Genomic DNA, 16,886 nt, shown 5'->3' with positions numbered 1-16,886 from the left:
CCTGGTGAGCCTGCTATGGTGTTCAGCAAAGGGCTGCGGATCTTTGAAAATGATTTACGAATTATTGATGCTACAGTGGATGATCGGCAACACGAAAAACAGAGAGCTGTACTGCTTCACTACTATTCTGCTCAGGTGGGGAACAGGAAGTCATGCTTTCGCTGTAGATTGGAGGCACACTTAGCTAATGCTTTGAACTGCCTGGCTGCAACGGCAAAATGCAGGAAGTGTAAAAAGATTGGACATTATGCTAAGCTGTGCCAATCAGCGCAATCAAATATGTGCAAGGTCCGTGAAATTGAATTACCAGAAATTACTGTACTGTACATGGAATATTCAACACGTACTCCCAGCATTACAAACACACTACTTCTTGGTGGTTGACACTGGGGCTTCCATATCCTGCCCTACATGCCATTTCAGTAACGTTGTGCTGTCGCAACCTAAAGCCAGGCTTGTGACGTATTCAAAAGCCCAAATTCCAGCATCGATGCCTCTGCTTGGGTGTTACCATTTGTTGTTACGCAGAAAAGTTAGGATGTGCGTTGACCTCTGACAGCCAAATAAAGGAGTGATCATGGACTCTTTTCCACTGCCACACATGGATGAACTACTCTTTGCTCTAAAAGGTTCCACTGTTTTCTCTACCATCGACCTGACTAAGTGCCGCTGCATGAGGACAGCTGTGACCTCACGGCCTTTATTATTCACGATGGACTGTTACGTTTTTGTCATGTTCCTTATGGATTGGCTTCAGCGCCTGGGCCATTTCAGAAGATGATGACCATCATCCTGACTGGCTTGTCAGGGGTTGAAAATTATCTGGACGACATTATCATCCATGATAATGTTCATGGGATGACAAGCTGTCTTACAATGACCAGAAACTGCTGGGATGCAACTCAATAAAGACAAGCGTTGCTTCTGACAACCCAGCCTGCTGTTCCTAATTCATCCTGTTTCAGCAGAGGGTCTTCTTCCTGATGAATCACATGTACAGGCGATTCAAAATGATATATTTTTAATCTAGTGCAATGATGGTGTGACTCAAGTGTCCAAAAATGTCCAGATACATTTAGGCGCCACTGTATACAGTTGTTCAAAGAGACGTGTTTTTATGTGTTTATGGTTTGAGTTTAACGCATACTGAGAAAAAAAAAAAGACATTCTCAAGCCACTCCTCATGTAAAAAAAATTTACTATCAAACCCAAGTTTTGTGTTGAATTTGCATGCTCTTGTCTCCAGAGACTGGTCACCACTTTCACACACACACAGTGTCTTTTTCAACTGCTTCACCAATCTTCACCCTCTATATCCCCAAGCTTGGGCCCTTAAAGCTACTTTTATTGTTTATCTGTGCTTTTTGTATGTATGTACTGTTTGTATGTGCGTTTCCCCACACGTGTGTTCTTTTATCTCTTTTCTTCTGTTCCTCACAGCCTGTGATTGCCATCCTGTGGGGGCCGCTGGCAAAACCTGTAACCAAACCACAGGCCAATGCCCTTGTAAAGACGGTGTGACGGGTATCACATGCAACCGTTGTGCTAAAGGCTACCAGCAGAGCCGATCACCCATTGCCCCCTGCATAAGTATGTGGATCACTCAATGTCAAATTTTTTTTTTTTTAACACTTCAATCCCCAATGAGCAATAATGCACAATGCATGTTCTTATCCATGGAATGTATTGAAAAATTGAGATGAAACTCTCCTAAAGGACTGCAGGATCCATTTCTTGTGGAGGAACAAGAAAATCTGCATTTCACAGTGGAAACAATTTGGAACCATGTCTTGTTAAAGTCATTCCACAGGATTATTACATGCCGTTCTTTAAATTCTGTTTTGGCTCAAATGAGTGATATTGACATTTTTTAAATTCTAAAAAATCGTTGTTTAAAGGTATAATAGAGTCCTCACTGCATGGGAAGGAATAAAGAAAACATATTATCCATCACTGGTGTTTGCATTTCAAACTGTTTAATTGGTGCTTTTGTCGACGAAACAAAGCTTGGATATTAAACAAAGCAATTGGGGAAAAAAAAGAATCGCTCAGGAGAAATCTTTGGCAGGGAGTTTAGTGGAATGAATTCAACCTATAACTTTCTGAAATCATATATCTTTGATTTTCTTGGGAAAGTCACAAGCGTGAATGTGTGAAAGATAGACACTCTGGTAATTTAATTTGAAAATATTTTGTTTCACTCATAATTGTGAAATAATGTTTTTATTTTAATAGCCCATATAAATTTAAGCAGTATCTCAATCCATGCCAAGCTCAGTTTAACACAAGGAAGTCTTGGCTACACATACCATTATGTCCTTTCAATCTGAAGACCATAAATCAATAGGATTTAAATATTTGTAGCAGGCTTGTACTGTAATTTTATCTGGCATTAAACTCGTTCCCATGTTCCCCAAGATGTTAATAGCTGATATAGGAAGTAATACCACCACAGAAAACGTATATCATTGAACAGTGCCCGTATAGTCGTGCCAAAATGCCAACAGCAAATTTACTTTCCTTGGTACTGGTAGTTCTTTATTGAACTATACTTAATACCGCTTGATATGGTATGTTTTTTTTTGTCCAAAGCGTTATTGATTAAAATACTGTGTTTTGGATGACTTTAAAATTTGCTATGTCATCCTGTATGAGTAGCATTACAGATCGATATTATTATTAAGTCTTGTTTACTGGCCAAAAGCACCATGATGCATAATCGCAACAGAAACATATTTCAGCATTAGCATAAAAACATTTGTGGACACCAGCAGATGATGAAGATCGATTATGATGATTTTTTATTTTTTTTTAAATCAGAAGACTTGATTCTTTCTTCCTTAAAAAAAGCTCTTTTTTGCATGCTTGTGCACCAGCTCCACAGAGCACATGCGCACTCTTTTATCAACTACTTCTTATTTCTCTTAATACGCTTGAGCTGTTCAGTCATCCTCTTGTTTTGTCCTCATGGCAGTTACTGCCTCTTCTTTTTGTATATTTATGTTCCGATAAGGCAAAATACTGTTCTTTTTTAGCACTTTTATGAATTCAATCACTTCGATGAAAAGGTCTTTCCTCACGCATGGCTTTACTGAGTGTAAACTTCCCTCCGTTCATGAAAGGGCAATGGAAGGAGGAACGAAAGAATCAAGTCTTGGACAAGTATCTTGCTGTTTTTCATAACAACAAAAGAGGGATACAGATGAAGCAGTTCAGCAAATTGTGTGAAACCAATGTTTTGTAAACATGTTCAATTCATTCATAATATGAAACCTGTAACATTATCATATTTAGTTCAAATGGTTCAAAACAAGTAGAAAAAAAATTGTCTGAAAAGAAGCTAATAGTTGTTCTTATATTGATCTTAAATGTTAATATATTATTCATTATTTTTCTATGTTTACAAGAATATTTATTTAATTATTTATTTATTAATGTTTTGCTAACCTTGCTCTCTTTTTTTCGGAACAGAAATTCCCATTGCTCCACCAACAACCACTGCAAGCAGCACAGAGGAACCTTCAGGTTAGTTCTGCTAACTAATATTAGCACGTTTTAAAATTATGTCATTAACCGATATCTTAGATTACATCCTCACTATTAAAAAGTTAGGCCACTTGTAAGTGTCTCATATTAAGGAATAAGGAGCTAATGTAGTGCTGTTTGGGGGCTCATTCTTATTGATTTGTTGAATTAAGGTTTTCTTCACTTTTGAGTGTGAAGTGGGATATGATCCACCCACACATCCTGCTACGGGACCGCATACATTATACCTTCACTCCGGGCTCAAAGCTCACCTCAGGATAGCGCAATACGGCAGAAAAATATGAGTGTGGAGGTTCCACAACCCATTATGGAAGAGGAACTGTTGACATTTTTAGAAGCATCTAGTTTTACATTTGCATCCCTTGACACGTTCACTCTTGCCACGGATGTTTAATAAATATGTCTAAAAGTAAGCAGAATGTCAGACTTAACTGCAGTGTCTGCCAAATGATTTCATTCAACATCAGACAGTAAAACACTGTCTGCAAATATACAAACGCTTCCCTAAGATTTCTTGCAATTATAGACTAAGTGTCTCCTGATCAGATGTTTAATTTCCCAAGTCTTCTTCCCGGAGCCATCAGCCTGCCTCTCTCTCCCTCTCTCTTTTTTTTTTTTTTGAGGTATTTTCAACATAGTGAGTGAACATGCTTTAGTTTGCCCGTATGGAAAAGTATTTGTTGAAGAAATATTCGTCATTCTCACGGACAGAGGAATTCTAGCGTGCAAAAAATCTTTGCAGCTGTTGGTTGATCGTCGCAGACCTCTAATGCTTTACTGACAGATAAGATTGACAGCAGAGCTGCTGGTATTCTCTCTCTCTCATGGACCTCATTTCATTCTTCTCTGGGATATTTTCTCTGCCCCCACATTTTTCTTTTACCGTCTTTTATTCTCTCTACATTTCTTCCTCCTTTGTCCGAAAATACCCACTCACTCTCCCTAGCCCATCTGAAACCAATTCTCTGTTTCATGACTGGTAGTTTGGCTATTGCCAAATGTCAGAACAGCATTGTGAAAACTGTCGTTCCTTAATGGACTATCAATGATTTGAGATAGAGGGTGTTATGACCCATGCAAAATAAACAAATAGGCAAAGCGGAGGGAAAAGGTTAACCCATTTACCACAATGTGTTTCCATTTGTCATGGCCTGACCCTGAAGCATATGGCAGCACATGTGTAAAACTAAGAAATGCAGGATAGCTGCATTGTGCTTGTCTTAGTATTTTTGTAGAAAAGAAATAGTGCTGAACAAATATAAATAAATTACTTTTCTATATAACTTATTTATTAGTTATATTTATTTGTTTGTTACGTCACCACTGTTTTAGTGGTTTCTTTTCACAGAATTTTTTCACAGTATTTTTGTAGAAAAAAAAAAGTTAAAACAGTGCTGAACAAAAATAAATACATTTTCTCAGTATATAATGTGTTTAAATATTACAGTAATATAAAATAATTGTTTATGTATTTGTCATCACCATTTATATTTTGCAAAACTACTAAGACAGGCACATTGCAGAAATACTAAATTAGAACTCATTTCTGAAAAAAAAAATTAAATTCAACTCTAAGGTCAGAAAATATATGAAATACAACCTTTCAAATCATGTAATACAATCTGTAATATACAAATCATGTAATACAATCTGTTTGGCAAGCTATATTTCAAAATTTTTTAAAATCTTAATTTATTTGCAAAGATTGCGTGACCTTTAAATCCAGGCAATGGGGGCACGTCTGATTTTGAGCCCTTAAAACGTTTGACCCATCTGGTTTTGAGAGCAGCCCTCCATGGAAACTGCAGCATTCCAAATCAAGCTGATGGAGAGGTGGAGCACAGGATAGACATATTTGAGTGCCCCCATCAAAATGGACGCTCCAGACCACCCACACATCCCGCTATGGGACCGCATACATTATACCTTCACTCCGGGCCCAAAGCTCACCTCAGGATAGCGCAATACGGCAGAAAAATATGACCTCATCCAATAGATGATTGCAAACAGATGTTCTTATCAGGGCACCTCCACCCTGCTCTTTAGCAGTTGCCACCTCAGACAGAGACAGACTGAGATTGAGAGAGAGAACCTGTACATTCTTGTACAGAAGGGTGGGGCAGGCAGCTGTGTAGCAGGTGTCTATGAGAATGAAATAGGGGAACGGCAGGAGGACAGAGGGAAAGTCGAGGGAGGAGAGGAGAAGGAGGATATTAATATGTCTTCAGCACTGCCACATGGAGGGGAGGAGTGCATTGCGAAAACCTCTGATTGCTCGGCTCAGACAAAACACATATTGTGTGGCAAGGTCATGCATGGTGTGAGTCACCACTCCCAAGACCCCTGTATAATCCCTCAGACACACACTCATCTATGACTGACAGAGATGTCTCTACAAACCTGCATTAGGAGATCAGCGCCTGTTGTTTATACAGTCACCAAAACCAACATGGTGGTTATCGTTGTTTGCATGGATTTTGTAGATGTTCTGTTATTTTACACGGGTTGTATGTGTGGAGGGGACTGCTCAAATATTTTTTTTTTTTTTTTAAATAATAGCAATATTTTACATAATCCAAAGGATAGGTCAACATTTACTCACTGTCATGTTATTTCAAAACTGTATCAATGCCTTTTTTCAGTGAAACACAAAAGGTACATTTTTGAAGAATGTTGTGGCTGCTCTTTTCCATACAAATGAAAGTGAATAGGGACTGGAGCTGTCATGCTCCAAAATGACAAAAAGCACTATAAATCATAAAGCTGTCAAAAGCTGTCATCCATATGACTATGTGAACTGTAATATGTTTGTTTGTAAATAGTTGTAAATAATAGCGAGAAACAAATAGAATTTTATTCACTGAAAATTAGTAAAGATTTTCAGTGAATTATGTCTTTATTCTTTATTTATTTATGACTTAATTTCCATATGTTATTCACGCAGCTACTGCATGACATGGAATAAAGTAATATATTCTTCAAAAATGTACCTTTTGTATTGCACAGAACATTGTCAGAAATTTTTTTAGGGGGCAGTACTGGCATGAAAAAAATATTATAGTAATTTAATAATAAATAGTGTTTTTGAACCATACTATAGTAAATTATATATTATAGTATTTACAACACTTTGTTAATGAATTTTGCACTGTAAAAAAAAATATTTTCATGATTTGTTATCGTAACATTTTTTCTTTTGTCAAATCAACTTAGATAATTAATGTAGTTCAGATATCATAATATTTTGAGTACAATCACCTTAATTGTATTAACTTAATTTTTTTATTTAAAAAAAAATCTATTTTAAATCAACCATGTAACTTTTTTAAAGTTAAACCAACAATTGTTTTTACAGTATACAGCATACTGTAGTATTAACTATAGTGAACTGATAAACTGTAATAAATACTGTAGTATAGTTTAGTTTTTACTACAGTAAACTAGTGTATTGTGGTATAATATACCCTATAGTTGTTGAAAACTTAGTAAAGTAATTTGTGTATATTACTACAGTTGTTATATTACCACAGCAACTATAGAATTACCACAACAAATAAATTCAAGTACTTTACTATAGTATGGCTCAGAAACACTGAAAAGTATAACTAGTTATTATACTCAATGTGACGACAAACAGAATGTAAGTCATACAGGTTTGGGACGACATCATGATGAGTAAATAATGACAGAATTTTCATTTTGGTGTGAATTATCCCTTTACCACTGTCACCCTTGTAAGACCAAATGGTCCCATTGAATTCTGCAAGACTCCTAGTGATTATAAAAGGAAATATAGCTGCGAGCAGCGATGGCGGGCCCAAGCCCGGTGGCACCGCCACCCCGGTGGCTTCAGGGCAACTGTGCACAGCGGGCAATAGGCACTTAAAACGGTTAAACATCAAAGGACTATGTCAAATTCACTCCACATTTACTGCACTACAAGGTGCCACTATAGAGCCCCTCCTCCCTGCCCATTTTCAAAGGATTACATGTGCCAAGTTTTAACATTATTCTGATGAATTTTGAAGCAAATCAGGTAAAAATAAGAGGGTGATCTCAATGTATGCTGAAAGTGACACATTTTCTGCTTCCAGTTGGTGGCGCTATTACTTTGAATCACAATAGTCACATCCATGTGATCAGCCTTGTACAACGAAGACTAAGCCGAAGTTTCATCAAAATCAATTAATGTATGCAGAAGTTATAACACTTTGTTTCCCTTTTCTTGCCATAAATTCGTTGCCTCGCCACGGCCAAACCGTTTGAGATATCCAAAATCCGTTTGCAATTAAACAACTTCAATGTGTTAGCAACAAGTTAAAAAAAGTTTGGTGTAAATTGGATAAACCCTGTAGGAGCAGTAGTATAAAATTCATAGCCTGTTTTTTCAAAAAATTAACATTCAAACCAAAATAGCTGACTTCCTGTTGGTCGGAGCTAATGAATGTAAATTAGAAAATTGTCCGGCTTGATGAGAACAATATGTGTACCGAGTTTGGTGATTGTAGGAAAAACTAACCCCCCCACTTTTGTCAAAAGGTGGCGCTACTGAGCCCCTCCACCACGCCCATTTCTATGGCTTTGTCCATGTCTACTGGTTGACAATATTGATGTGTGTGTCGAGTTTCATGCAATTTGAAGCATGTTAAGAGCCTCAAAAACACTCAAGAATATTATTACAGTTTGACCTGTTGCCATGGCAACAATATTTCAAATATCAAAAATCCTGTCATAGGTCTACATCTGCTGTGTATTGACATTACACTGATGAAGTTTGAAGCAAATCAGGTAAAAATAAGAGGGTGATCTCAAAACATTTCAAAAAGTGATACACTTCCTGCTGCCAGTTGGTGGCGCTATAACTTTGACTCACAATAGTCACATCCATGTGATCAGACTCCTATAACGAACACACTCGTGAAGTTTCATAAAGATCAATATATGTATGCAGACGTTATAACACATTTCCTGTTTCCTTTTTCTCGCCATAAATTCGTTGCCTCGCCACGGCCAAACCGTTCGAGATATCAAAAATCCCCTGGCAATTTTTAATCATCAGTGTCTTGACTTCATGCTGACCGAGTTTGGTGGCGATCGGATTAATCGTCTAGGAGGAGTATATCAAATTCCAGAGCATGCGTTTTTCAAACAACCCTTAATAGCTGACTTCCTGTTGGCGTGGTGTTTAACTTAGAGCACGAAAGTTGTTCGGCCCGATGAGGTCTATATGTGTACTGAGTTTCATACTAATACGTGCAAGCGTGTTTAATATATGGACCAAATTTTCAGACTTTTTTCAAGGGGGCGCTGTCGAGCCCCCCTGCCACGCCCGGGTACCAGCCTCTCCGGCGTCCTAATGGCCGCGGATTCCAATGTGTGTGCCAATTTTCAAGAGTTTTTGAGCATGTTAAGGCCCCCAAAAAGCCCCGGAAGACGGAAAAAAAAAAAAAAAAAAAAAAAAAAAAAAAAATAATAATAATCCTTAGAAGAACAAGAGGGCCCTGCGCGAATTTTCGCTTGGGCCCTAAAAAAATAATAATAATCCTTAGAAGAACAAGAGGGCCCTGCGCGAATTTTCGCTTGGGCCCTAATAATAATAATCCTTAGAAGAACAAGAGGGCCCTGCGCGAATTTTCGCTTGGGCCCTAATGAACCAAAAAGGGGGAGTGAGAGTTAGAGGGAGGGAAAGTGAGAATTAGAGAGAGAGGGAGACAGAAAGAGAGTGAATAGTGTTGAATTAGTGTCTCATCATGAATGCAAAGCTCTCGTCTAATTTAAAGCTGGCCTCTCCTCTCCTCTCCTCTCCTCTCCTCTCTTCTATTTCACATTGTCAGATTTCAAGAGCTGGCGATGTTCCCCACACATCTCTGGGCTTCATTTACAGTAATGAAGTTGGTTTCTACCCATTCTCTCCCCATTAGAACGATGCCACCGTGACCAAAACATACCCTGAATCAAAACTGCACACGCTGTCTGGTCTGTTTCTTTAAATTATGTCAGAATTCAGGAGACAGCTATTTTCCTCTCAGACTCTTGAATGGAATGAAAGAACGACAGAAAACGAGAAGGATATTTTGAGAGGTTGTCAGTAGAAGGAGAAGAAAAAAAAAAAAAGCAGTTCCCTTTGGAATAGACCCAGCTTGCCCATTGAGTCCCTGCCCCAGTGGGAGCTTGGGGCTCTGGCTATAATCTAATTACATGCTTTATTTGCAGCAATTTGTTTCTCAATCAGTCTCATTCCACACAGAGAAAGCCTTCCCCCCGTGCACTCATTCACACCTCATTGTTACAGTTCCCAGATCTGCGATGTGCGCATGAATAGCATTGTCCGTTCCATCAGAGACCCAACTGGAAACAGACCTCAGGTCAGCTTCAGGCTCTTTTCGCTAACAACAGAGTACAGTGTCTGCCGCCTTCAAGCATTAAAAGACCCAGCAGGTTAGATTGTCAGTGTTAGATGTCAAGGCTTTTCAAAAGTGCTGAGTGAGGCTGAATAGCGCAGACTCATTAGCTGTTCTTCGCCGAATCTCCAGACCAACAACTTCTCTCAATGTCTAGCGACGGAGAGAATTCATCCACAAATGTTTCCCCACAGGGGTCCCCACAGTCAGCATGTAACCGGTGCCCTCCACTCATTCTTCAGTGTCAAACAAGCCTCACATTCAAACTTACACGCAGCCCTCTTTTACTCACTGGCACCGCTAGCAGCGCCACTGGACACGGTGCCAAAATCTCTCGTACACAGCTTTCGCTTGAAAAGACGGCAGGAAAAACATCCATTAAGGTGACACCGGCCTCTGTGGGAGCATCATGACGGGATGGCGAGCTAACCCTACTTCCCCTAACTCAAGAGGGGGCACAATGAGTACATTTGTCTTTGCTGTGGGGGACTTGATGTTCAAATAGGAATCTCAGGGTGCTCATCACCTCTTTAAAGAAGAGCTAATGAGAAATGATGGCTATCAAAGAGAAGTATCGTGATGGCATTAAATAGGGTTATAGGAAAACAAAGCAGTTGCTCTACAGTCTTTATTTAAATGGAAATGAAGCTGCCACAGTATGGACTCTCAATTTCATTTCGGTTACAGTTTCTCTGCCATTTCCAATCTACAGTGTGCACGGTTTGACTCACCCAACCCCACCTTGGACTCCCTCGTGCAACCACTTCGGCGCGACTACTTTCACGGGCATTTTTTTCTGATTCCTGGGTTGCCCAGGCAACCTCATTCACACAGAGAGAATAGAGAGTCCAAAAGAAAGTAAAAGGCAGGCATGGAGCGAGGGTCGGCCGAAACAATGAAGTTTGTTCATATGCAGGCGAGCTGAAAGGTTTTTCTTTCCCCCTCCTCTGCCTCCTCATTCCATCCATCCACTAAAAGAAGGCCATGACAATGTAAGGGGAACGGCAAAAGAAAACTTCTCCATTTAAACATCTGCATGCTCGAAAGAGGTGTTTTTAATGAATTAATCGAGTCCTCGTATAGCATCTGCGGTACGAGGCGCAACTCGTTTTATGTGGGTGTACTAAAAAACTGTAGAAGAGGCCCAATCGGAACCGAATCCCTTGTGCTTTTTTGCCGAAACACCATGTTTCTTCTTTATTTTTTTTTTATTTTTTTTTACACACAACACTTTATGTGCTGCTAATTTCCCCCCTGACCTCCCTTTGTGCTTGAACAACCCTTGCTCCCCCTTTCACTGCAACCTCCCTGAGTGCCGAACCAATAAATGCCAAAGGTTGAAATGGTCTTTAGGGGTTGCGGTGGGGGAGGGGGCATTAGGACAGACGTACAGGGTGAGTTGACAGCACCGGGAGGGAGGAGTCGTGATTCAAAAAGCCCTAATCAGGCCCATCATGGCACTGACAGTGGAGACAAGGGTGAGAAATTAGCATGGAACTGAAAAAAGAAAAAAAAAAAAACGCTGGGTGGCACAATACGCTTGGCCTCAGAGGGCTCCCATCAGAGCAAGGGAGGGTCCAGACATCCAGAGAGCAGAACGAGAGGGACCTTTTGTCTCCTGCTTTTCTAAGGAGCAAAGGACACTTTGCTGAATGCCTCACAAGCCCTATTACAGCCTCACAATTAAACTGGGCAGATGGGTGTCACAACAGGCCAGGGCTTTAGGATAGATGTGTAGTTTGCAGAAGTGTCTCTCTTTTTGACAATGTTCCCTCTTTTACTTTCTTTAATTATGTGTTTTTTCCTTTCTTCTTTTAACCTCCTAACTTAGACTGTGAATCCTACTGCAAGGCATCCAAAGGCAAGCTGAAGATCAACATGAAGAAGTACTGCAAGAAAGACTACGGTGAGTGAGAAAAGTGCGCACAACACCGTACCGACAGCAGCACACTCCCGCATTTATGCAGGTGGCTCAAATCCTTGCCCTCTACAACATCTTTATTCTTTATCCAAAGCCGAATTCCCTCGAGCCCCCTCAGTGTTGGTATATTGTAGTGATGGCTTACTTAGGGCTTTCAAGAAGAAAGTCAAAGGATCAAACAGGAGGAAAGGCCATCAGTGAGGGGTTTAGGGGAGGCTGCGTTGACGGACAGCCCAGCAGGTATTTCAGCCCAAAGCGGATCAAACCATGGCAGTGTGACGGGCAGAAGGGACCGGAGTGCTCACAGATATCCTCATTAAGGGAAGCGCATGTCCCTGTCCTGCATTCCTGGGGGCAGCAGGCCCTCTCTTGTCCATGAAAAGGAGCAGATGTGCAGCCCTAGAGGTGGGGTTGTTTCATCAGTCAAGCGAGACCCCGTGGAACTTAAAGAGCTTAGCAGATTTAATAACAGCCAGAGCATTTTAACAGCTCTTTTGACTCATTTCAGTCAGCATACACTGAAAATAAATTGGTGTAGGATTTAATTTAACAATTTTTTTTATTTGTGAAATGTATTGCTCTTATCTTTCTTGTATTTACAACTAAGATAAATTCATTTTTACAGTGTAGGTCATTTATTGATGTTGAATAAAACAAATATTATTTGGGTATAAGTATAGGTATAATTGTAATATTTTTGAATATTGCTATATGAAAATTACCATATTATTATGTGTGTCAATGACAAAATAGAGTGCTAATAAAAAAAAAAAAATAAAAGGGGGGGGGGGGGGGTATTAAAAAAAATAAAACACTTGTGACAAGAAAAGTTGGTTTCATCTGGTTTTGGAAAATACTGAAATAATTTTCAATAAAAGTATAAATTGAATGACTCGTCATGTGGTGTAACCATCAAGAAAAAGCATTTGCATATTTTCCTCACACACTGTGTACACATATTAATAATTTTAATGTTTTTACTGTTAGAAGTATTTGTTATATTTTGTGAATTATTAATTTATAAATATCACATTTTAGTGGAAATCGCACCACATGACACTTTACACACTGAACTAACCTTGCCTTACTATTAAATAATCAGATATTTTAAGAATCTTAATTGATCTTGACACAGTCATGAGGGTCTCTCTATGATGTTTATTTTTTTTTTCTTCCCTGCATGGTTCTGCATGTTGGTTGCACCATATGACTTTGTTTTTCAAATATGAATAAGCATTTTATTAGATTTATTTATTTTAAATAATAATAATAATAATAATAATAAAAATGTATGCCAGTGTACATAAGGTTTTCTTTAAAAAAAAAAAAAAAAAAAAAAAATCCATTTTGTTAATACATTTTTTCATTATGATATAAGTTGAATCACCCTGATAATTTTTACTTTATGCCCCCCAAAATATCAAAATTCATTTTAATTCAGAAAATGCTTATCATATAAGATGTTTATTCTGTTCACTGTATATGTATGAATGAAATTTTTAATAAAGTTTTGAATACATTAGTCATTGACCCCATATGTGCCCATTAACAAAAAAAAAAAAAAAAAAAAAAAAAATGAGCTGGATACCATTAAATTTAAGCCAGACAAAGTATTTATAATGGCGATGCTGTGTATTTGTAAAGATGGCATGCGATAAATGTAATAATAATTGAAAAAACGTACGCGTTCCAGCCAAAGATATATGATATGATAGATACAACTGTAACCAACAATGCCCAATAGACCTCTGTATGATTAAGGGTCTATTCAGGATGAAAAAAACAGGGAATCCCTGCAGCGTAAAGAGGAGGTCTGGCACACATCGGTAGTTGCATCTTACATGATGAATACTCAGTGCCATCACCTCCTGCAGACCGGCTTTGCATGATCTCCTTTCTACACTGTCATTACTCATTTAAGACTCATTTAAGAATTTATCCAGCTAATATGGTCCCCCGCTGACTTCAATTTACAGTTGTCCTCAGTTACTGTATGAAGAGCTGGCCAGCTCCCCCTTTACTCGAAAGTGAACAATCTAGGATAAACTCCCACATTCTGAGCATTAAACCTAATCCACTTTCCTTCTGCCTTCTCGAGCATCAGGGGGGCTTTATACAGCAGCACGAGGGGGGAAATGGCTGGAAATGGTATTGAACTTGAGGATGGAGTCATCTAAAGACTTATGAGGGGAATCAGGCTTTTTGTGGCATGATATTTACAGCCTCATGCCTCACTGCCACATTACCCATAAAACACCACAGGAATCCTGACCACAGCTGGGCCTCCACAGACTGTTATCATTGGATAAATGACTTTCCAAATGGTGACAGTGACAGTTTTTCATAAAGCTTAAGGGTTTGGATTCAATTATATTATAGTGTACTTGAAGAATAAATTAAAAAAATAAAAATCTGTCATAATTTTACGTTGTTCCAAAACTGTATTAACACAAAACGTACATTTCATAAAGTATTCTGATAAGAACTAAGGCAGTTCAACTCAAAAATTATAAAAAAGAACTATAAAATTGTTTTTAGTCTTCTGAAGTCAAACAAGAGTTTTGAGTAGGAAACAACGCATCTTAGTAATCATTCCTTGATAATCTTCTTCTCAACTTAGCTGTTTATTGCTACTATGACTGCACTCATCTGACTCTCAGCGCCTCAATGATTCAATTCCAGAACAAAATATTCAGACCGGTTATGTGAACTGCATTAAGCAATTCATTGAAAAGATCAGATCAAAAGAATGAGTCGTTTATGAATAGTACATTGTTACATCTCTGATTAACAAGCTAAGGAGAGCTACAGTAGAATGGATATCAAGATTTTTTGTGAATAACTTAAATTTCAGTGTTACTCACACAAAGCTATCAAATGGTATCAGAAGATTTGGACTATTGTTAATGAGTCATATGAACCACTTCAATTCACTCATTTACTTTGATTAGAAAAAGAACAGCCAGAATATTCTTCAAAAATTCTCTTTCTGGAAGAAACAAAGAGGGTTTGGAACAACATGAAGATGAGTAAATAATAACAGAATGTTAATTTATCTGCAAAATATTATTTTAAACAAAACTACAATTGATTTCAACATATTCACAATTGAAAACGAATGTCATTAAACAAACACTGATATTTTGCGATTTTACTTAACTGTCAAAAATTTTTGGGGCTATTAACTCTATCCCGTCATTAACGGAATTTTCCGGCAATCCATGTTTTCACTGTTATATGGTAGGGGGCGCTATTACGCATCTTCTGAAAAAGTACTGAATATCCAGATCAAAACACAGCAGAAGAAACAAGCGAAAGAAACATTGCTTATGCACATGTAAAATAACGCGATCATCAAACATTAAATAGCATGTAAATCAAAACTGCGTAACGTTACAGAATGAAATGTCGACCCAGGAAGAGGTATAGGACTGTGTGTCATCGTTCTGAATCCGATCCGGACATAGTCTATGACAAAAACACAATTTTCTCGATAGATAGATAGATAGATAGATAGATAGATAGATAGATAGATAGATAGATAGATGTGACTGAGATGTTTAAACGAGATAGATAGATAGATAGATAGATAGATAGATAGATAGATAGATAGATAGATAGATAGATGTGACAGAGATGTTTAAATGAGATAGATAGATAGATAGATAGATAGATGTGACAGATGTTTAAATGAGATAGATAGATAGATAGATAGATAGATAGATAGATAGATAGATAGATAGATGATAGATAGATAGATAGATAGATAGATAGATAGATAGATAGATAGATAGATAGATAGATAGATAGATAGATAGATAGATAGATAGATAGATAGATAGATAGATAGATAGATAGATAGATAGATAGATAGATAGATAGATAGATAGATAGATAGATACTGCATGTTCTGATAATTATTCAAAAAAATATTCTGGGGGTCATGAAAGTTTTGTGAAAATGATCCAAAAAAATTAAAATAAAAAAATGCTTGCAGGGAAAGTGTTAAAGAACTTTTTGCATCCTGGCACCCGATTCAATTGAGAAGTCTAAACTCAGTCTAGTTGGATGCTATGTGGCGCAAGACATAAAATGATTCTTGTAACTGTGAAAATGGATCCTTGTAAAAGTATTAAATAAAACTAGTGAAAAGTTTGAATTCTTATAAGCAGAATGTTTGTAACCTGGGGGTAATACTTTCTATATCAGAGGGGGAAAAAAACAGTCAATATGGATCCAGTGACATGCATGCTCTGCATGTCTCTAGCCTTAAAAGCATGCAGACAGTATGTAAAAACTGTAAATGGACAGATACCAAGATCACCAAACATTAGCCTGCATGATACTGCCTCAATCTGCAAAGCATTACGCAGACGAAATTAAATCTGGCTGTTTTGCTGGTCCTTTTTGTCAAAGTCACCTTACCAAGCACCTTGAAGGCTATTAATAATGAAAGGGGAACAGCATGAGTCTACAGGCAGTTTAAGCAGATTTTGAGGATTCACACTTGCAAGGATTCTCAAACTGTGGCGAGGTTTGAGTTACATGCTTTATTTGAAAGCACTTTAAACTGAAGGTTGACCTGAATTGCTTCAGCAACTGAGACGATACAAACATCTTAATCAGAATCAGAGCCAGACTCTGAATCTGAGGCAGAACTATCATTTCACTTGTGGCTGTGAATTTAGGCCTGGTAGTATTGTGTTGCAAACATTTTATGGCTCAGTGTGTATATATATATATATATATATATATATATATATATATTTATTAAACAAAGATTTTAGGATCAAATGTGCACAAGTAAGACCCCACATTATCTAATTTAAACCTGGAAAATGAATAGAAAAGGAATTTGATGTAGGAATTCAAAACATTTAAAACAAACAAAAAAAAAGTTATTAATAAGGAAAACTATTTCTTGGCTACTAAAACATGCCAAGTACTAAGAAATTAATGTAGCTATATATATATATATATATATATATATATATATATATATATATATAGAGAGAGAG

At 37.8% G+C, this 16,886-nt stretch overlaps 1 protein-coding gene across 2 annotated transcripts in view; it reads left to right on the top strand.

Annotated features, from left to right (window-relative positions):
• ntn1a (netrin 1a) overlaps window positions 1-16,886 on the top strand; it is an 83,253-nt gene that overhangs the window by 62,598 nt on the left and 3,769 nt on the right. The window contains exons 3-5 of one of the 2 annotated variants that reach the window (XM_048199559.1): window positions 1,441-1,590; window positions 3,472-3,525; window positions 11,779-11,853. In XM_048199559.1, coding sequence (XP_048055516.1) covers window positions 1,441-1,590; window positions 3,472-3,525; window positions 11,779-11,853 — 279 coding nt within the window. The remainder of the gene's footprint in view (window positions 1-1,440; window positions 1,591-3,471; window positions 3,526-11,778; window positions 11,854-16,886) is intronic. The other variant, XM_048199560.1, reaches the window with a different exon arrangement.

Source organism: Megalobrama amblycephala, linkage group LG8 (genome assembly GCF_018812025.1).
Source record: "Megalobrama amblycephala isolate DHTTF-2021 linkage group LG8, ASM1881202v1, whole genome shotgun sequence".
NCBI classification, from domain to species: Eukaryota; Metazoa; Chordata; class Actinopteri; order Cypriniformes; family Xenocyprididae; genus Megalobrama; species Megalobrama amblycephala.
Note: the sequence above shows the minus strand (reverse complement) of the source record. Positions and strands in the feature narration are given on the sequence as shown.